The sequence below is a fragment of the Nesoenas mayeri genome (assembly GCF_963082525.1).
Source record: "Nesoenas mayeri genome assembly, chromosome: 4".
Classification (NCBI taxonomy): domain Eukaryota; kingdom Metazoa; phylum Chordata; class Aves; order Columbiformes; family Columbidae; genus Nesoenas; species Nesoenas mayeri.
Genome location: NC_137540.1, coordinates 49481621 through 49502822, shown reverse-complemented (window position 1 = coordinate 49502822; position 21202 = coordinate 49481621). Strand labels below are relative to the sequence as shown.

At 38.9% G+C, this 21202-nt stretch overlaps 1 protein-coding gene across 4 annotated transcripts in view; it reads left to right on the top strand.

Annotated features, from left to right (window-relative positions):
- The first annotated feature begins 3293 nt into the window (after positions 1–3293).
- FIP1L1 (factor interacting with PAPOLA and CPSF1) overlaps positions 3294–21202 on the top strand; it is a 42763-nt gene continuing 24854 nt past the window's right edge. For 2 of the 4 annotated variants that reach the window (XM_080344503.1, XM_080344505.1), the window contains exons 1-9: positions 3294–3875; positions 4633–4672; positions 6968–7025; positions 10447–10550; positions 12781–12842; positions 13038–13145; positions 14302–14432; positions 14712–14780; positions 17290–17399. In XM_080344503.1, coding sequence (XP_080200629.1) covers positions 3794–3875; positions 4633–4672; positions 6968–7025; positions 10447–10550; positions 12781–12842; positions 13038–13145; positions 14302–14432; positions 14712–14780; positions 17290–17399 — 764 coding nt within the window. In that variant the 5' untranslated portion in view covers positions 3294–3793. The remainder of the gene's footprint in view (positions 3876–4632; positions 4673–6967; positions 7026–10446; positions 10551–12780; positions 12843–13037; positions 13146–14301; positions 14433–14711; positions 14781–17289; positions 17400–21202) is intronic. The other 2 variants (XM_080344504.1, XM_080344506.1) reach the window with 2 other exon arrangements.

Here is a 21202-nt window from a genome sequence, read left to right as displayed (position 1 = left end):
GGGAGGGGGCTCTTCATTTTGCTGGCAGTGCCAAGTTCTGACAAACATTAACATGTTTCTCTCGTCTACGGTCTCTGTTAGCAGCTCTGCTACAGCCTGTAGCCCCGGCCGGCGCCCGGAGTGACATCTGAGCACTGACAGTTCAGTTTTGCCTGATATTTTCCTGAAAAGGCTGGAAGCCGCCTTGATCTTGCTCCTGGTAAACGTTAAAGCAATTCAGTGTCACTGTTTATGTCACTGTCTCCTTTGTGCTGTGTCTGTATCTTCGTTACACTGAGAGAATGACTGTTGTGCTGATACTTTTTTAAATGTACAGCACTGCAAAGGTGAAACTTCCATCACCATTCCCTGTCCTATAATTCTGTATTTCTTGTGTCAGTATTAACAAATGTGGTTGAATGCCCAGTGGTTGAAAAGCTAGCAACAGGAAATATTCTCTTTTAATAAATGCAACTTTTATGATATGCAGTTGGAGACATATGACAAATTTAGTTCCATTTCCACTGTAGAAAGCTCTTGATCTCAAAATCAGTTTCAAAGCTAACTAGAAAAAATGCCGTAAATGCATCTACATTTTCTTCTCCCCAAAGAATGGATGCTCACTTGCAAATCTGTGTAGTACACCGTATTTCACTTGGGCAACTTCCTTAGTACAGCATGAGAATACCTTTTCTGATATAGTAGCATTACCAGCAATAACAAAAAGACAGATTATTTAATTAGTTCATCTACTATCTTAGCTGGTTTTCTCAGGTCTCTTGCAGGTTCAGCTGGTTTCAGGACACTGAAAATCATCAGTAATATGTAATCACCAGATTTCCAGTAATGAAATGAAATCCTCTCCTTCCAGTCTGCTCCACGCACATTCCTACCCCAATGCGTTCTTCCCCCTTCTAAACACAGACTTTGTCTTTGTGCTGTTCCAATTCCTATCTATTATTTTAACCTTAGGGCATATCACTTCATTATGCTAGAAAAATATGTAAGCTAATAGCCTTCTTGACTATTTTGATTTGAAAAATGAATGCCAAGAAAGGATTGGGGATGGTTAACCACTGAAGCCTTGCAGTTATACACAAGTAGAATTATCCTCCTCTCGTACTGAATTACCTCAGATATTTATCTCCGAGTTTTTGCTTTATGCTTGAGTGCCATGGACAAAAGCTGGATATATTATGGCTTGTCCATTTTTAAAACGTTGGGTTTTTTCTCAGGCATATTGTAAAAACAGTAGATGCTTTTTTTTAAGAAAACAAAAATCTCTATTACTTCATAAATACTGTATAGATTGCAACTAGTTCTGCATGTGCCAATGTTGAAAAAAAAAAAGGATTACTAGCCAGAAGACAAAATGAGGTTAATCAGTTCAAAGCGTAGTGGTTAAATTACAAACAGAATTATCTAAGCAGTTTTTACAGCTTATTTTGTTCCACGTGCAACTTCACTACTACTGTGTTAGAAAAAGAACCTTAGTTAAGGGTTCATGTAAACTTGATATCTTGTGCATTTTTGGAGTGTGACCTGTGGGTTAAGATGCTTAAGGAGTTAGCAAAAATGTTGTCTTCTGTCCTCGGCCTTTTAGCTACTCAGGGTCTTGGGAGAAACCTTTTCTTCAGGCCTCAACTGCTGCTCTCCTGCTGTGCAGCAGTAAGGAGAAATGGCAAGCTCCATTCCAGGGGCTGGGGCTGACTGAGGCTGGTGGAAGTTTTTACCTTTGAGGGCAGAATTTAAAATGTCACCTAAGCTGGCACTTTGACCTCAGAACAAAGCAGGAAACAGGTTCAGAGCACCCTCTCTGCCCAACCAGAGCCAGAGGTGGGGCAAGATCTTCCTGGGAAGGGCGGAAGTCTGGCAGCTGTTTGCAGGACTTAGCCTCCTCCGGCCAGCTTCCAATGCTCAAACTGTTCCAAGATGGATTTTTATGTGACCACCAGCTCAATGTGATGTCTGTTTAAAGGCTTCTATGACAAAAATTTCCTTGAGGATCTGTGTTGATGTATTTTAAGAGATTTTATGTTCCGCACCTACTCCTGATTTCTCTTTGTGGTGGTTCCACAAATGAATTTTCTTCTTCTTTGTCCCTGCAATCAAAGGAAACTATTAGTTCTACAGTGTCATTTAATGTTGGCCAGAAGCATGTTAAATGCCCAAGCAAACAAAAGAGGAATGAAAATGAAGAAAGACACTGATGCCCAGTAAGAGGTACTACATGGCAAATTTGTTTTATGAGAAACAACTGTTTTGGATGAAAAACACCTCTGTTCACTCCACTACTACAGGTATAAAAATGGAATTGCATGATGAAAACCTACCCAGTTATACCACATAATTCATGGTCTGTACGACACCCAAACCCTCCGATTTCAGGGGAAAAAAAGTGCCTTTTGAGAAGGTAGTTTGTTCATGTGAACTCCAGTGAAACGTGATGCCATACATGAAACTTTAAAACAAAGTTCTCTATGCAGGCAATTCAAAGAATAAGCTTCCCCTGCCTGGACTTGAGATGTGTTTATAATACAGTCATGCCTTCTAGTCTGATTTTTCACAAGCTGACCTGCTGTGAAAGAGGGCTCCGTTTTTTTCATTTTCACAAACATTCCAAGACACTGAAGACTCCATTTGTACACAGAACTGGTCAAAAACTTATTTTGAAAGTTGTTAGTACTTAAATATTCCAATGAATCTTGCAGTTGTGAATGCAGCATTCATAAATGTAAAGTGAGAGCATCATCAGTAAAAATGGCTTGCAACTTCCTGCTGCTTTTAAACTAGAGAAATTTCTTCATGAATTCTGGAACTTTGACAGCACACTATTAACGTTAAACTCTTACTGGAGCTAAAAATAATATTAGGCGCTTTGTGGAGAAAAAAAAAAGTATAAAGAGTTGTTAAACCTAAAATATGACCTCCGTCTGGGAGGGTCCCTGCGCACAGAGCTAGGACAGTACTAGTAGAGGCAGCGGCGTGTGTTTATCCTGCGGTTACCCTCCCCCTGGCAGCTGCCATCGGCCGCCAGTAGAAGCACGGCACTGGACTGTACATGCGTTTGGCCAAATCCCGCTTCTGGAGATGGGCGAGGGTGTCCCAGAGGCCGCCGTGCTGCCTCTGATCCCCGCTGCGGACACGGGCGGGCGTCTGGGGATGCACAAGAGCAGAGGGACCGCCGAGGGCAGCGGAGACAAAGAGCAGCGGGAGGAAGGGAAGGCGGCTCTCGCAGGCACGCCGCGCCTCGCCACGGTGCGGACGGCACCGCCGAGGTGAGTCCCGGCGCCTGGCAGCGCACAGAGCGGGGACCGGGCGGCGGGGCCGGTTCCGCGGGAGGACGGCTGGCGGGCTGGGCCGGCCTGGCCGCTCTCCCCCTCCGGCCCGCTCCTCCCGCGGGCGGCCAGGAGGCCCCTCCGCTTCTCCTCGCTCGCGGCCGGCGGCGTCCCCGGGCCGGGAGGGCCTGTTGGAGCGCAGCGGGCGCCGGGCCGCGCCAGGCCACCTCCCCTCGCGGCCCGCCCGGGCGCCGCCGGGCCGCCCCCCGCATGCCCATGCCCAGGGCGCCGCGGGGCCGGGCCGGGCCCGCTTCCTGTGCGTGTCACTCACTCGGCGGGGGAGGGGAAGCGCCGAGCAGGCGGCGGCGGTTCCTCCGCGAGCGGTGCCGTTGGGCCGGCCGGGCGCTCGCAACCCCCCGGCCGCCGCTCGGTCACGGCCTTGAGGCGGAGGCCCGGGGCGGCGCGGCGCTGCTGCCGAGCGGCGGGAGGCCCCGACGCCGCCGGGCCTGGGCCCTCGCGTCCCGCGGGAGGCGGCCATGTCTACCGGTGAGGTGGAGCGGTTGTCGGCGGACCTCGGCGGGGCCGCCGGGGACGAGGAGGAGGAGTGGCTCTATGGCGGTACGGACCTTCCCAGACCCCCCGTTCCCAGCCCACTTCCCCCGCCCGCCCCCTGCCCCGGTGCTCTGCCCCGCCGCCGCGGCGGGGGAGTTGGTGTGTGGGGGTGGATAGGCCGCGGCGTGCGTCGCCAGGCCGGCCCGGGACTGAGTGCTACCCATCGAGCCGCGCCAGCCGGCGGCCGTTTAAAAGGGTCTCCCCGTCTCGCCACCCCCGCTCAGTCCCCTCCTCCTGCCCAGCCCTCCGGCGGTGCCGTCCCGGGCCTGTGCGCGGCCCTCTCCCCGCCGCCGCGGCGGCTCCCTGCCCCCTCCCCCCGAGGCGCCGGTGCTGCGCAGGCCGAGGCGCTCTGGGCCTCGGCAGCGGGAGGCCCGCATGGCGCTGCTCCCCCACGCGCGCTCCTGGGGCCGCCGAGCCTCTCCCCTGCGCTCCCCTCACCGGGCTCCCGGCGCTGAAGTACTGAAGCAGCCTTAACCTTTTATGCATAAACTTTCTTTGTAACTTTAGGGACTTCCTTTACGTTCAAATCATTATGAAGTGTGTGAACTAAACCCTACCCCTGTGGTGGACCTGTCAGTATAGAGCACTGAGGGCTCGGGTCTGCTCGACCGATTTCACAACTGAAACGTTGTGAAAATGTCTCAAGGGTTACTGGATAGTAAACTGAATGGTTGTCTAATAATCCGCTTGGCAAGGTATCTGTTATGGTTAGTATTCAGGGGGTTGTAATCTTAACTACTGTGTTTCTTTTCTCTTGCGATAGATGAAAATGAAACAGAGAGACCAGAGGAAGAAAAAACTAGGTGAGTATCTTGACAGCTGGAAGTCCTGTAGTGTGGCTGCACAAACATTGTATTCATTCTTCTTCCCAGCTGCTTGAGGGTCTGTGGTGCCTGAACACACACTGCTGTCTTTGAAAATCCCCTTAAGATAGGATGTTTAGTCTGCTAGAATGACTTGCCTTTTCTGTGAAATGGTTTTACCTGTGAAATTGGGACACTTGAGTATAAAAGTTATTTTCAGTTTTAACTGAATGGACAACAGGAGCCCCTCACAAAATGCCAACAGGTCTCTTATTTCTGTAATCATTGTGCTTTGCAGTCTTAGTAATGGATCAGATAATTCTAGATTATTTAGAAATGATATATAACATGTCTCTCAAAGAGTTTACAATATAGTTACAGAAAGGGGAATACAAGGAAGCAGTGGAAGATTACTCAGTAGTTTGATGTGCAGGTCCCATAAGGCATCTGCTAAGGGTTTCAGAGTTGATTTTGTTACTAATAAGAGAGTATTTGAAATAAAGTTAGAAAAAGCTGTGGAAGTATTTGGGGGAACCTGCTGGAGTTATAAGGAACTGTAGGAGAGAAAGCACAAAGATGGTCCTTTGGAAATCTAGCGAGGTTGATGGAGGTTGGTAGCAAGGACTGACTGGAAATGGGAGTCAGTCTCATACTGATTGAAAAAAGTCTCACAATTGAGAAACTATAGAAATTGTTGATTGTCAAGATAAATTAAACAAATAAAGGGAAAATCCATGCAAGAAAACATGCATTGTTATTTTCTATAAATCCTTCCAGTTATCAGAGGCTTTTTCTATGAGAACTCTTGAATTTAGTTACCTTTGGTGAACTTCCTGTCCATAGGCTTGCTCAGCTGGTTTTTTTTGAGCTGATGACAGCTTTTGACAGACACAGTGTGCTACAGCAGTGACAACCTCTTGTAGTATAAGAAAGAGAGTTTTTTCCTGTCACCTTTCCCATGTCACTTAACCATTTTCTAGACCACTGTTGCATTCGTCTTGAATCATCTCTTCTCCACGATGAAGAATTCCAATTATTTATTTGCTATTTATTTGGAAGCTGTTCTATATTAATTGATTCCTTGTGTTCAGTTGCTTTTTGTTGACCTGGTACCTTTTTCGGTATTACTGTTGCTTAAGAAAATTATTTGCTTGGCAACAAAATGATCCTTAGAAACAGTGGTGTTTTACTTCTGTTTCTGGTCAGGAGTGTCTAGCTTGGCATTTGACTGCCTCCATACATAGTTATGGACTAAAAAGCCTAACAGATGGTAGCTTATGTATCTTATGAGTTGTGTTTGGAACTCTGGTAGCATGGTGACAGTTTACCGGTTAGAAGTTTTTGGTCTCTGGTCTCTCAGTTTTGGCATTCTTCATGTAAGTAAAAATTGTGAGGTTTTATTTAGGTTTTGTAGCTAGCCTGTCGTTTTACTGGGTGATGAAGTGAAATGGTCAAGCTTGGAACCTGGGGTCATAGCTGGGCTATGTTGGGTTTTGGGCCAGCACTCATCAGTGGGTATTTTGCCAACAGAACACAGGATCAAAATCATTCTATTCAATAACGATTGGCAGTTGCTCACTGCATTTCAGAGATGTCTTTTCAGTGAAAGAGTATTGCTTCTAAATGGCTCCCTGCTTACTCTGTTATTTGTGGTGCAACATCCTACCATTTAATGGAACTGTGGTAATTAAAATATTGCTGCGTAAGAAATAGCAGTAGGTAAGAGCCCAGTGAGAGAGAGCTCATTTGAATGGATTTGACAGTGCTTGTCATTTTAGATGGACTAGTAGTTTTCAGTCTACAGTTAAAGTATAATTAAATTAATCATTGAATTGTAGCTATTCCATATCATGGAAGAAAATTTCACAATGCAGATCTGTGAATTTTGATTCAGCACAACACTGCCTATAGATATTTGAATGTTTGAAAAATGTCAGTCTGCAGGGAAAAAAAAAAACAAAAAACACCTGTTATTCTCCCTTCATATATCTTGAAAGATTTCGCTTTGATTTCAAAAAAGGACCAAGGTACGGTGCCTTATTACTTTCAACTATTCTACAAACAACCAGTTAGTATGACTTAAGGTAGCTAGACATTATCCTGCTGATATAAAGTTATAGCCTTCTAATTTTTTAAAAAATAAATTATTTATTTTAGTTAATGCAGAAAATAGCTGGAGCTTTGGCTCTTCTGTGGAATGATATAGCAAGGCTTTTTTCACCATTAGCTGATACATGTGAAATAGTCTGTGCATAAATACCTGGTTTCATCTTTTCCTATTTGTTTTTGTTTAAGTGTTCCACCCCCACCTGGAAGCGAAGAGGAAGCTGCAGAAAATGGCGTTGTGAAAACGGTAGTTTTAAATGTGTTTTTGAAATACTACTTTAACTTGTTTTGATTTATGGGGTATTTGTAATTTGGCTATGGACTTACCATTGAATGAATTAATGCGTAAGTGTACAACTTTGATTTTTTTATTTTTTTTTCTTTCTGAAAGGTGTTTGACACTATCTGCAGGAACTCTGTAGAAATTATAAAATTAGGAAATCCAGTTTCCAACTGCAGTCTACTTTTTAAATCTAACTTTCAGAAAATAAATCAGTAGTACTTCCAGCCTTTTGAGGGAAAGGCTGTGCTTCAAGGCAGCTGTCTTTTCTCAGAGACATCCTATTCAAAATTATACTCACTGACAGGAAAATAAAATCCTCTGCTTGTTTTTCTTTTTTTAAACATGATAATAAGCATTTTCAGAACTACATGAAAATATGGTTCAAGAGATGAATTGCACGTGCCTTTCAGAGGCAACATAACAAACTGGTTTGGTAGTAGTCTTCAGTGTTCAGTATGTCTTATAACGTCAGTGTTAGTGTGATGAAGCAAAAGGACCAGAAAACAAAACTCACAGTTGCAATGTTGATAAAAGGCCTCAGTTTACAGTGAATGGGAGTAGTTTAAATCTGTTCTATGAAAGAATTGCAATTTAACCTCACTGGATTTTTTAGCTTGTATCTTGCAAGATTTCTCTTATGTGATGCAGAAACTATTGTCATGGTATTTGTGCAAGTTTTAAGGACTAACCTCTCAAAAATATTTTTCTCAGTAAGTCTAATACTCTATTTATGAAAGATACTACAACTTGGGGAAAAAAAACTTAAAAAGCTTATTTCGGTTATTTAAACTGAAGAGCTCTTTATTGTAAGTGCACCATAGGTTTTTTGTGCTGATGCTAATACTTTAAGTGGGCAGTAGGTTTAATATGTTGGGTACAAGGAGACAATAGCATACTTTTTTGGACTTACTGATTTAGAAATACTCAAGATCCTCATTGGTGCAGTTTCCTTGTACTTGCATATCTTTGTGTTTTTTCACCTATGCAAAGCTTCACATTATTAGGATATCATTAGAACATTCCGTAAATTAAGAACTTTATGGTAAAAGGTGCACATGAAGGGTCAGCAGCAACCTAGAAAAATGGATCGTGTTCAAATTGATTGAATAAAAAAAAGGTGAATATTTCTGTGAGAAGAGTATTAAGAAATCATTTTTTTATAATTGAATTGATTTTGGTAGAAAATGTACATGCTTCAGACAAAATTTATTTTCTGTTCAATGCATTTCAAGTGGCTCTCTACCGTGTGGGTTGCCTGGTGTGCGAGGGTGGTGAACTTGTGCTTTTTGGCAGTGGGGCATTGCAAGACTGTTGCCTGTCCTTAGCTGTCATTTACATCTGTGCTGATCTGGACATCCCCCCCTCCTTGATTAGGCTCTTAATTGTTATGTAAGTTAATGTTGTATAGACGGGAGGAACTGCACTCCAACATCTTCTGTGCAGCTGCTTTGTCTAATTTATGTACTAGGCAAGTTAATAAGTGGTAGAATAGATAAGGGCTAGAGCTCAGCTGTGCTTGGATAATTGCAGGTTACGTGAACAGAGTCAACATGGCTTTGGTATGTTCAGTGTCCTGCTGAAGGATTCGACAAGTATGTGGATACGGGTGATGTGGTTGATCAAGTTAACTTGGATTCCACAAAGCTTTTGAAGAAGTTCCTCACCAGAGGATTTTAAGAAAACTAAGCAGCTGTAGGATGAGAGTCCCACATGGGTAGCTAATGTGTAAAAGACAGAAAACAGAGGGTAGAAATAAAAGTTCCATTTTCACAGTGAAGGAAGGTCACCTCCAGTGGGGATTCTCTGGAATGCTGTGCATAACCTGTGCTGTTTAATGTGTTTATACATTACTCAGAGAAGGGGTAAGTTGTGGGATCACAAGTTTTCTGCTGTTACAAAGTTATTCAAGATAGTAAGAGCAAGGACTGTCTGTGAAGAACCAGCTGGTTAATAAATGGTTATTGAAACTCTATATAGAAAAAGAAGAGTGATGTTCATGGGAGGAAAACCAGGTTTACAAATAAAATGGTGGTCTCTGAGCAGACCATTACTACTTAGCAGGGATGCACTACAATATGTAGAAAGATCCATGCAAGTGGTGGTTAAGTGCTTGTCAGGAGTCTAAAAGACAGTTAAACCTTGGGATGTAGCAGGAAATGAAGAGAACAACGTTGAAGATATTACTATACCATAAATTCATGGTTATATTGCACCCTGAATTTTGTGTGCTGTTCTGTTCCCTTCATGTGAAGGCTTCAACTGAAAAAAGCTGAGAAGAGCAGCAAAAGTAGTTGAGGTAGCTTTCATACAAGGAATGGTAGGTAGACTTACTAGGCAAGGACTTCTCAGCCAGGAAGGTAGGCATACATAGGATATGGTGGGGTCTAACAAAATCATGTATGGAGACTATAAATAAAGATTCACTCATCGCAGTCTCTTCCATGTGAGAACTGGGACTGTTCAATGAAAATCATAGGAGCCAGGATAAAAACAAATAAAAGAGGTTGGATCTTCATGCAGTAGACAGTGCTATGGAACTCCTTGCCAAAGAGTGTGGCTGCTGGCAGTTTGAGTTCAAGTGAAATCTGGGCAAGTACTTAAAAAGAACATCCATTGGGGGTTACTAAATGGTCAAACCATAACTGGTTTAGGAAATGCCCTGAGATGATAATAATCAGCAGCTGGAAAAGTGTTAGTGAGCAGCATCATATGTGTTTGCCCTGTTTTTTCTCTCCCCTGTGGTCTCTGGGAGCAGAACCAAAGCAGCAAAACACTGGACTAGATGAGCTCTCGGTATGAACTGGCATTATTACCTGTATCAGCAAGCTTGAATGCTATGGGACAGAACAGCATGCAATGTGCTCTTGTATCTATTTTTTGGTGAAAAATCTCAAATATTTGATATAGTCTACTGATGTTAGGAATTGAATAGATTTATCTGAAGGGCAGTGCTCATATACAAATGGAAAAATATTTGAGTTACTCTGGATATATGTAATTGAGGATGGCAAGAAGCTAGTCTTGCATATCTTGAAGTTATTTTCTGAATGACATTGTAAGAGTGGAACTGGTGTGTATGAGCTAGATAGAAGGAATAAGGATATTAGATAGTGGAAAACATTTTATGTTTATTTAGGAAATGTCATGTTTCAGAAACAGAAGCTTAGATGCTTCCCCATTTTAATCCAGATGTTTCAGATACTTGTAGAATTTAAGCAGATCAGCCTCCTAATTTTACTGTTAATCCTTCTCAGTTCTGAGGTCTAGGAAAAGGAGAATTTTCTTCATTCAGAGATTTCTAGAACAGATAGTTTTGTTTGGATTATTTTCCACTGTAAAGGTAAGTGGCTGCTTTTTGTCTAAGCAGTGACTTTTTCTTTCGTAGAAGGTGGCAGAGGCTGAGGATGACAGTGATAGTGATAGTGATGATGATGAAGATGATGTTCAAGTCACCATAGGGGATATTAAAACAGGAGCTCCACAGTATGGGTAAGTTATTTGCGAACACTAACTGGGGGAAATTTCCAGAGTATGTTTAGTTATTAATTAAGGGTCTCTAATACTTGCCAGTGCATACATACGAAATGCATACATAGTCTCAATTTTGGTGGTGTTTTTTTGGTTGGTTTGTTTGGTTTTTGGTTGGTTTGTTGTTTTTTTTTTTTTTTTTAAGCTCTTTAACAATGTTCTTAATGATGTAGTGACTTGAAAACAAACAGAAGGCAAAATAAAATCAATAAAATGTCTTAAAGGAAGAGCTGTTACAGGAGTTAAATTTTGGTTTGAGACTTCTTGAAATAATTGTACTAAATTGGTAGAGAGTTTTTTTATGGAATAGCTATGTTACATAGCGTTTTTAGGGTCATTATTGTGATGGGAACATTTTTGCTGCAAATGATAGAGTGGTAAGCACAGAGAACATTAGAAACATTTGTCCTTGGTCCTGTTTGTAGTGGATACGGTGGTAATTAGACTTCTGTAGTTTCAGTTTGTATTGATGTTCTCTAATAATATTTCAACGTACTTCAGGATGGAGCTGCCAATCTCTAGATATAAATTCTGAAGAACATGGCTTAGGCATTTGTACCATGCAAGACATTTGTTGCTGTTATTGCCCCATATTCCTTCTTCTGTTGATAAAGGGCTTCTTTTTCACTGAATGCTTTTGAACAGTGTTAGTTTTACCCAAAATATTATTTTTCATTACATGAAAGTTTTCTGAGGCAGGTGTTCTGATTGCTTGTCTTGGCAATCCAAATGTTTTTATACTTATTAAACCCAGAGTTACTAGGGCATCATTTCTTAGTAGAATTATAACGGGTCTGCAAGTAGGTCTCACTCATGCATATTATTATGTCTGTAACTTTAAAAGAAGGTGATTTATTCATTTTTGAAAAAGAATATTTTTAAACTTCCAGTATTTCATATCCTAAACTAGCTGTTCAAATCAGTGTAATATAAAAATAGCAATTCTTTCAGTTCTTTATTTGCCTGCTTTCGGTAGTTCGCAGTATGCTTGTGTTGTAGGCAAGGCAGTGACCTCAACTTTTATGACACTAAAGCAAAACTAGATTTATATTCTCAGTGAATTTGCTGGTGCTTTTTCCATTAATACAGAAAACAATGACCAGATTGCTCTAAATCTAATTAGAGTAGAAAGCTTTATGTAGAATTGGTTGTTTTCTGAACAGAAAGTTCATGGAAGGGCAGAAATCTAAAACAAACTTAACATTGCTGTTCATTTTAACTTCAGTATAACAGGCTACTTTTATAGGATTAAATGATTTTTCATATGGTAGTCAACTGCTGTTAAAAAAAAAAAAATCAAGATTTGTTTGACAGTCATGCACGAATACAACATGACAGATCAGAAAGTTCAATGTTTTGTGTCAGTTTTATATCGTTGTAGCACTTGAATGAAAACTAAAACTGCATGGAAGTGGTACTCTAAACTATACACTGCCTTCTAGTTATTAATATATGCTAATCTCATTATGTTTATGAGTTGATACCACCTGTGAGGATACATTGCACGTAAGTGGTAATGAGAGCTACCTCTTAATGTTCCAAAAGAACAACGCTGTAATTCCTAAGGTAGTTAAATCAGCTCAGTATGTAGATTTCTGGGTGCATTTTTATGAAGAAAGCTCTCAAGTATTTCAGAAAGTGAAATGTTACATACTTTTCTGTTGGTCACAAGGCTGGTGATTGTTGGAAGTACATTGAAACAGCCAGCCTTTTGACCACTGTAGAGAAATTCTTTTATTTTTCACTTTTGTACAGATTAAATGGAATACTTACGAAAAGAGAAAAGGATCTGTCTAAACCCTTTCTTTTCTTACTTTGTTTTTACCCTAATCCCCAGAGTGTCATCTGTATCCCTAAATGAACTGCGTTTTTCCTTTCTCTCTTCTTCTGGTTCTGTCCATTCTTGTTTCTGTCAAGGTCTTTATCCTTTCAACTCAGGAAGAGTGGCTGGGACTTGCTTCACAACTGTTTATTAGTTGGAGAAGTTGCTACTGAGCATAGAAAGGTATACTCTCTTCCTCCTAGGCTGATCTCTTTACGTTTACAGTGTTACCAGCTTGGAAAGTTAGAGATTCAGGATGACAAGTGAGCCTGAGTGCAGTTTGTTTCTGGATCTAGCTAACTCTTGTTTTGTGTTTTCTTCAGTTTGAGAGTTTTCTCTGTCTAATTCAGTTTTGTTAATTTCTTTAAGTTATGGAGCGGCACCTGTGAATCTCAATATTAAGACAGGAGGACGAGCTTATGGATCTTCTGGTAAGAAAATTTACACAGAATTATTGGTGTTTTGCAAAAAAAGTTTGATAGTTTTGAATGAAGGAAATAATTTTCACTTCCAAAACTTCTTGATAAATTTAAATCTGACTTTTTATTTCTATTTTAAGTGTGTAACAACTGTTAAAACTTTCTTCGGGCAATACAGAAGGTTGTAACTTTCTAACTTCTTCACAGGTGCAAAAGTTAAAGGGGTGGATCTAGATGCACCGGGGAGTATTAATGGTGTGCCACTTCTGGAAGTAGATTTAGATTCTTTTGAAGATAAACCTTGGAGAAAGCCAGGTAATGCTCTGGTTTACATTAACTGATACATTGGTATTCAGTAGATTATTTTATTAACAATAATTCCTATTTACTGCATGTAGATGTTATCTACCATATAGCTAGAAGATACTGTACAATATAACTTGGAAAAAGCAGCGAACTTATGTGTTGCCTGTGTGCTATGCTGCAGAGTTTGTGCGTGTGCCATGTTTCTTGGTATACATCCCACACATATGTCAGCAAAAAAGAGACTGTAGAATATGTCCTTTATTTTTTTAAAAAATGTGTATCCTGAACTCTCCTTGGAAATCTGTATTTCTGTGAAATCTGCTGCCGTTGGTCTGCCCTATAAGAAAGAAGGTAGAGCAGAATGGAAGGTAGTTCTAGGAGGTTTGAGCGTGAAGAATGGGGAAAGGTAGCTACTTGTGCTTTTTTGTGTTCACTCATAGATGTCCATAAACTTTGAAGAAGCAGCTGATACCACCTGGGCTTCCTATAAGTCTCCTGTGTGTATTGTCTGGTTGGCTCAAATGATTTGGCCAGACTTGTCTAATACCAGCATTAGTTGGGTTTTTAGTGGCAGTACATCTAGTTGCTGTGTATAGTTTTTTCTAGTGTTCGTATATTGCTTCGGTGAAGCAAATAGTGTCTACAACATGGACAAAAAGAAGCCTTTCCTAATATTCTGGTGTTTGAACTGTTAGCTATTTGAAATATATTCTGTACATTTGAGTTATGTCTGGTCTCTTTCTTACAATAAAAATACTTTGTGGCATCAAATGAAATTAGGAGTCAAAACAAAATGAGGAGTCATATACAGAACAAGCAAAAGTGAGTGATTGCTCACTGAGCATACAGCAAACCTATAGATCTTACATGCATCCTATTGTATAGATATGGGGATTATAATATCCTATGATATTCTGTAAGTATCTACTTGTGATCCCTGAGACAGAATGCTAGGCAAGATATTATTTCTGACTAAATGTTAATGTTTTTATAGTGGTAGCCATGAATACTCTATGTTTAATGATTTTAGATTGTACCGTATGTTTCAGTAGTATGTTTTTAGATCAATAGCTGGTGCATTTTGATATAGTAAATAGAGTTGTATGTATATTCAGTGAAGATCAACTTTGTAATGTCCTAAAAACCTATGCTTTTCTATTTAAAGGAGCTGATCTCTCTGACTATTTCAACTATGGGTTCAATGAAGATACCTGGAAAGCTTACTGTGAAAAACAAAAGAGAATACGAATGGGTCTTGAAGTTTTACCAGTTACCTCAACTACAAATAAAATTACGGTAATTAGTGCAACTTTTGTTGTATTCTACATGCTTTTTCCCTGTAAAGCTGCTTGTGTGCCATAAGCTTGGTTCTGCCCAGGTCAGTGCATTTGTTAGAGTTTGCACCTTCCTCCCTATCCTGAGCCTTGAATGTGTCTGTGTTGCTTCACTGGCAGTTTGTGTGGGTAGTGTGACAGACTAGCTGCAGCCAGAGTGCATCTGTACCATTATTCAGGTTGTGGCCCATCACTTAAGAGTTGTGTGGTATCTTAATGGGCAATGTGTTATTTAACTTAGGCTGAAGACAATGCTATGGAAGTAAGACCAAGTGCAGAGATTCTCGATGGCAGATACCATCTTTTGAAGGTGAATTTTAGTAAACTTTTGTTGGTTGCTCTCATTTTTGTTGAGTATTGCTTCCCATGCCACCACAGACTGACAGAAGAACAACTGAAATGGACATAGCCATTATTTTGAACTCTCAATTTACATCAGAGACTTCTTGTGAATGACAGAAAATGCCAATTAAAAAGTGTTGCTTTGTTCGTCACCATTCTGCAAGCATGTGAGTTAGTGGCCTGGTGAACTAACAAATATCCCAGTGAAAGTAATTTTTGTTTTATTTTCAGTTGTAGTGCATTTGTTTGTGCAGATTAAAGAATTTGTGCAGATGTGCTGAGGAAGTTTTTGTAGATTATGGCTTTTTTTTTTTTTTTTTTTTCTGTTATGGCATATTTACTTTTCCTGTGGCCTTGTAGCTCTCATTGTGTTTTGTAACGCTTATCCCTGGCAACTCTGAGATGTGAAAATCAATCTTCCATATTTTTCTGTTGTCCTTTTGGGATTATATGGCAATAATTCAAGTTATAAATAATATTTTTACATTCAGAAATGCTGATTTTCAGAGAGCAGAAAAATCTGTATGACAGGATTTATCTTAAGCATTGAACATTGTTTTTCAACTTCTCATTTTCTCATTTACTCTTTTGTTTGATACTAAATTTGAAATAAGAATACAACAGTTTTTTATTTTGCTTATTTTCAATATGCAGTCATTTTTGTTCACGAGCTGTCATTAAACTGACTTGGAACTGTTTTCTTCTGTTTACTCCTGTGTTGTCAGTTGCAGACAGGTGTTTTTGTTTCCCCTCAGATGCTACTTAGGAGTCTCTGGCCATTTTTACTTTATCTTAGCAAGAACAGAAGTTCCCCAGGGCTTTTGGCTGTCCACAGTTATCATTACAATACTGTTGTGGGATGGTGGAAATGGTGGGCAGTGGAAGTTATGATTTGCCATTGTAGCTGATGGCTGCATTCAAAACTTCTCTGAACTGTTGCCCAGAAGGATAACTATTCTAAACTAAGACTTCCCTTATTTCTATCTGAGTATTGACTCTTTGAGGGTCCAGTGATCAAACAATACAGATAATAATTGTGTTGTAAGAGTCTGAAGTAAGACTTTGTCATGTGTTTTACAAGAATTGTACATGTAATGGTTAAATAATTTTGGTGGGTTTTTTTCCGCTCTTCTGAAATATTAAGTCTCATGATATTTATGTGGTATGTTTAGATTAATCTTCTGTAACTGGTAAGACTTTGTCTCCTACGTTTTCCAATTACTCATCAATTAATAGAAGTCTTACAGATTTTTCAGATAAATACTTAACCCAAACCTCTTTTTAGTATTTTTTTCATATTTCTGAATACTAAAGTTTAATTAATTTTTTAATGAATCTTAACTATTTATGTGCATTTTGGGAGGGTTGAGAAAGAAATGCTTGTATTTGGAAGTGAGATTCTGCAAAACCTTAGTAGTTCACTTTGCCTACAAGAAGCTATGAGATCAGAGCCTGTATGATGTTATACCATGAGTGAACTAGCTAGATTCCTATACTATAATGAGCATATTTTGCTATTTATGAAACTTAGTTATGTAAAATCCCTGGTATCCAAGTTAAATAAATGGAAAATGCTTTATGACTTTAGGATGATTTTTGTATTGTTAAGAATGTTCATTCTCAATTGTAATTTTGAGGTTTGAGCTTAGTGATTAATGCATCTTTGGCTAATGACCTCACTAGAGTGATGTAGCTATATGGTTGGTGCAGTGGGAGTATCTTTAAAAATTGAATTAGTATGGGTTTGTCTCTAATGCTAACCCATACATATTTTTCTTTCATGTATAACGTGCTGCCGAAGTCAAACAAAACTTCAAGCACTTGCACAAACAGTCTGGTGTAGCTTAAAGAAAGTGGAATTTTGCAGTACTTCAGAAAAAGTAGTATGTTTTTGAAGCATTTATTCTGAACTAATGAAAAATCTTTTAAAGTTTGCATAACCCAGAGTATGATGTGACTTCCTGGTATGACTTGGAAATTAAGTTACTAGATCTCATGGTCAGTAAGGCAGATGGAGAGCAGACTGCTTCTTGTCTCATGGTTTGTTCTTGGGTAGCAAACGTGTTAGATATCTCTGTTGCTGAGATTATGAAGACACCTTTTTTTTTAATAATAATTTTGCTTCTTTTAAAAATGAAGGTGTTATTTTGTTCATACAGGAAATACTACAGGAAAATCAATTTGGTATGTTCTTCACATCCAAATCAAATGCTTGGAAAATAACAATTAAAACTGTCTAATCTTCTGTAATAAATTGTTCTCTGCCATATTGCCTCTTATATACATATTAAACACGGTTCTTAAGTAATATATCCTTATAAAATACAGAGTTTCATTAGCTATGCAAAGGTGACAGTTCTTTATAAAATCTGATTAAAGTTGAACCTACTTTCTTTTTGCATTGACTATGTACTATGTTGAGTGTTGGGGTTACTATACTTCTGAGGTTAAACTAATGATAAAACATTATTTTGAAGGTACAGCAGGGCAGAACTGGAAATTTGGAGAAAGAGTTGGCAGTACAGTCGACCAAAGCTGATTTCACATCTCCTCCTGCATTACTCAAATCAGGAATTCCAACAAACAGGTCAGTTAGATAGTTGTAACTCAAGACCAAAAAACTTTTATACTGTTACCTCTCTGTATTTGAAGTTCACGATTTTTGTAGGAAAAAAGCAGAACGTATTTCTGTAACAGGTAGAAATGAGGGAAAAAGTGATCCTCATCACTTTTCTGTTTCAGTCACAGTTCCACATGAATGCTGTGCTACCTTCTTGGCTATTCAGATAGAGAAAGTAGAAGAAAAGGGGAGGAAGAAGCAGCAGGACCAAATAACAAGGCAGCTATAAAAATCCAGGTTGATGTGCAACACTGTTTTCTGAGTAGAATTAGATTGACCGTGGTTCTGTAGGTGTGGGTATTAGCTAACACACCTCAGTTAAACAAAATGTAATTGGACAGCTATGAGTTCAGTGACTGGGAGGATTCCTGGAACCTAGTCTCTTTCCTTTTCTAGTGATCTTGTATAGATGTTTTGGTTTTGCACAGATTGAAAACAATTGTCTTATAAATAGTGGCAGGGGAAGTAAAGCAGGTTGTATGCTTGTGTCATCAACAGTTAAAGATTAGCACCTATGACTTGTCTTTGGCATTGCATCTGTAAGTACCTTGACCAATTCAGAGACAATAGTGTTCATTTATTCTGTCCTTTAAGAGTCAGTTCAACTCCCAAATGTATGTCTCTTGGGTGGAAAAAATATCATGATACTTTTGCCTGCATTTTTCTTTCACTCCTAGAATATTCCTCCTGGTAGCCTAAATTATTCTCTGAGCTATGAAGTTATACTACTGTTTTAACTAGATTTTTAGTGTGTTGTTTTATTTTGGTTGGTTGGTTGGTTGGTTTTTATTAATTTTTATTTGTCTATGAAGTAGTACAGATCTTCCAAACTTTGTACCAACCCTTTTCTTTTCTGAATTGATTCTGATGTGTGATGTTCTTGTAACAGAGTTCTCAAAATGGAATGTACTGTTCACAGGGTAAAGATTGCAAATCTGCATTTAGTACAGGTTTTGTTACAGGATTTCAATTCTTTATGCAGCTCACTGATGGACAGAAGACTTCTATAGCACTTTAGAAAGTAGTTAATGACCAGCATATTGAAATACAGTTAAGCTTGAAGTTGTAGAAAAAATGCATTGCAAAAATTCAGTGATTCTGTGAAATTTGCATTTGTTGTGAGAAAGCATAATACAATAGGATCATATATGTGCATGGTGTAGGCTTCATAAGTAAAATCTTTGTCATATGGTCTATTTAAGATAAACCTGTCTTACCATAGATGTCTTTATTCAGCATTTTTATGTGATTTTTTTTTTTCCTGCCTGAAGTTAGCAATCCCAAGTTTAAGTGACCATCTTTTTGCTTTTTAAAGTTTTAAAATTAGAATATTGGTTGTTAATCAGAGCTTTCTTGAGAAGTTTAAGACATGTTTGTTTTCTCCAGGAACTAAATTTATCTTAGTAAAGGTTGGGAAACCTGTATATCTTTAAGAGTAAGAAGCCAGTAAGTGAAGTTGATCTGGTGTGTAGATAAAGGAGAAACAAAATAATACATTTCTAGTTGTATTACTTATGCATTCCAATGGTTAGTATGTTGCTATATAAACGTTTAGTGTGAATACTGTAATTGTAAGTTGTTACAATGGCAAAGCTGACTTCTTTCCATATTATATATCTGCTCCTTTGGATACATTTGCTTAAAATGAATTCTTGTCTAAAGAAAAAGGTATTTCTGCCAAGTGGTCAGAAGAGGTTTTGAAAGAAAATGGTATGCTTAAAAGTCTGAGATTAGCTCAGTGAATGAGTGCATCTTAACTGTACGGATTACATGCACTTCTACTTGAATGACTTCTTCAGAATGCAGATAGTGTTTTCTGTATATAAAAAATTATATTACTAATTTCTTTATAATCAGGCAGCGTTTTAGGGGATTGGATTTTTTTATTTCTTTATTAAAGAGCTGATTTTAGGTAGGCAGAAATTTGGGGCAATCCAGCTCTTTGATAATTTAAAGTAATTGCCTTTATGCCATGAAGCATTTGCAATAGTTTTGTTGTGGAATTGCTGGACACATTTCTCATGTAGCAGTAAAACTTCTATCAGGTTCTAACAGTAGCTGATTTATTTGGTGAAAAGGAGGAAAAACTACAACTGGGTATAGTGGCCTTGGTGTAGAAATTGGTAAGGAGCTGGATATAAGAAGAGGAACTGAAAAAGCAGAAATACAAACAGAATTATTGCTCACCAGCAAATAAAAGTTACTACTTCACTAGAATTGCATCCCAAATGTTTAATTCAGGGCAAACTTAAGTGCTTGTTCATACGTGTTGGATTAATTTTGCTTGGATTAATAAACAATTACTGTCTTAATCATAGCTAAGCTATTAGTTGTTTAGAAAGGACACCGGAACATATCGTGTCGATTCTGTGATATTTAGGGCTATTGAAAAGCACGACATGTGGCTTAACTCTAAAAGAGGAGTTAGAACATAATGGAAATGTTTTAGTAAATACACATCATATGCAAACATTATGGTATAAAAATATAATGTTTGTTCTCTAGAGTTAGTTAATTAAAGATTGTGTGCATGCCCACAATTAAGGTAAAAACCTGAAGGGATCTCTTTTCAGTATAATGCTTTTTAGAACATGAAGAGGATTTAACATATTTCAAACCTATCTTAACCAGCCAGGCCATAGAAAGGTCTTACTGGTTTTTAGACCAGTGCTTTTTCTTTTGTCCTTTTTCAAGGACTGTGAGATAGTATTTCTTGAGTAGCAGAGGAATAAGCAGAAGTTTCATTTACAAGCTGGATGCAAAAGTGGGTGTTTTCTCATTCCAGTAATACCTGGAATAGCTATCTATCACAAAACCTCATTCTGTCAAAAGCTCTTCTTTTTTTAACATATATTTATGCTTTTTGAGTTACTACTAAAGAGTACATTAAATTTAAATTGATTTTGCTTTCAGCTACATTAGCTCGTGAATGCGTTAGGCTTTCTCTGTGCTTGGGCCTTTCTGTAAACAGAATTTTTATAGAAAACAGATTTGTGATAACATCATTACTATGAAAAAAATACAGGTTTCTCTTGTTTCATGAACTGACTTCACAAGACTAAATGATGAAGACTCAGATATTATTTTGAAAAAAAATGTTTTGTATATCAACGATTTCTGTATTAAATTTGTTTGTTTCTTAATTATATCCATCAGTGATGAGTTCAACTAAGCTGAGGCTGTCCTCAAGGAGGGGGAAATAAAGCATAAAACACATAAGCAAGATAAGAAGGAACACAGGAACATATCTAATATGTTTTTTTAAGTATACTATAATTCTGTAATTCCTAGACTGGACCACAGGTCTAGTGAATAAATGTGGCATCCAGTAGTTAAACCATTTCTGAATTTTTTTGAAAAAGCAGTGCATTATGTTATTTGTGGTGAGGATGGGAGGATTTCTGAAACTATGAATTTGGAAAAAAAATTTCTTTTTTTTTTTTCCCCCCTTCTTTTTTCCCCTCCTTTGTCTTTGCTCTGTGGAACCTAAATAAGCTTAGCTTGCCAAGTGGTATATTTCTGAATTAAATCTCCATGGAGTGTGGTATTCATAGTGAAAATAGCTCGTAAATAACCATTCTCTAATTAGAGTGAAATCACTCACTGAGTTGCTGGAATGTTCCTTTCAAGCTACACTTTGTATGAACTCTGCTCTGGGTTCATGTGCATCCCACACGCGTGGATTGCCTTTTTATGTTTGGGTGTATCAATTGGGAATGCATCTGTATCCCAGGTGCCCTCATCATATAAGGAACAAACCAACCCCTTCC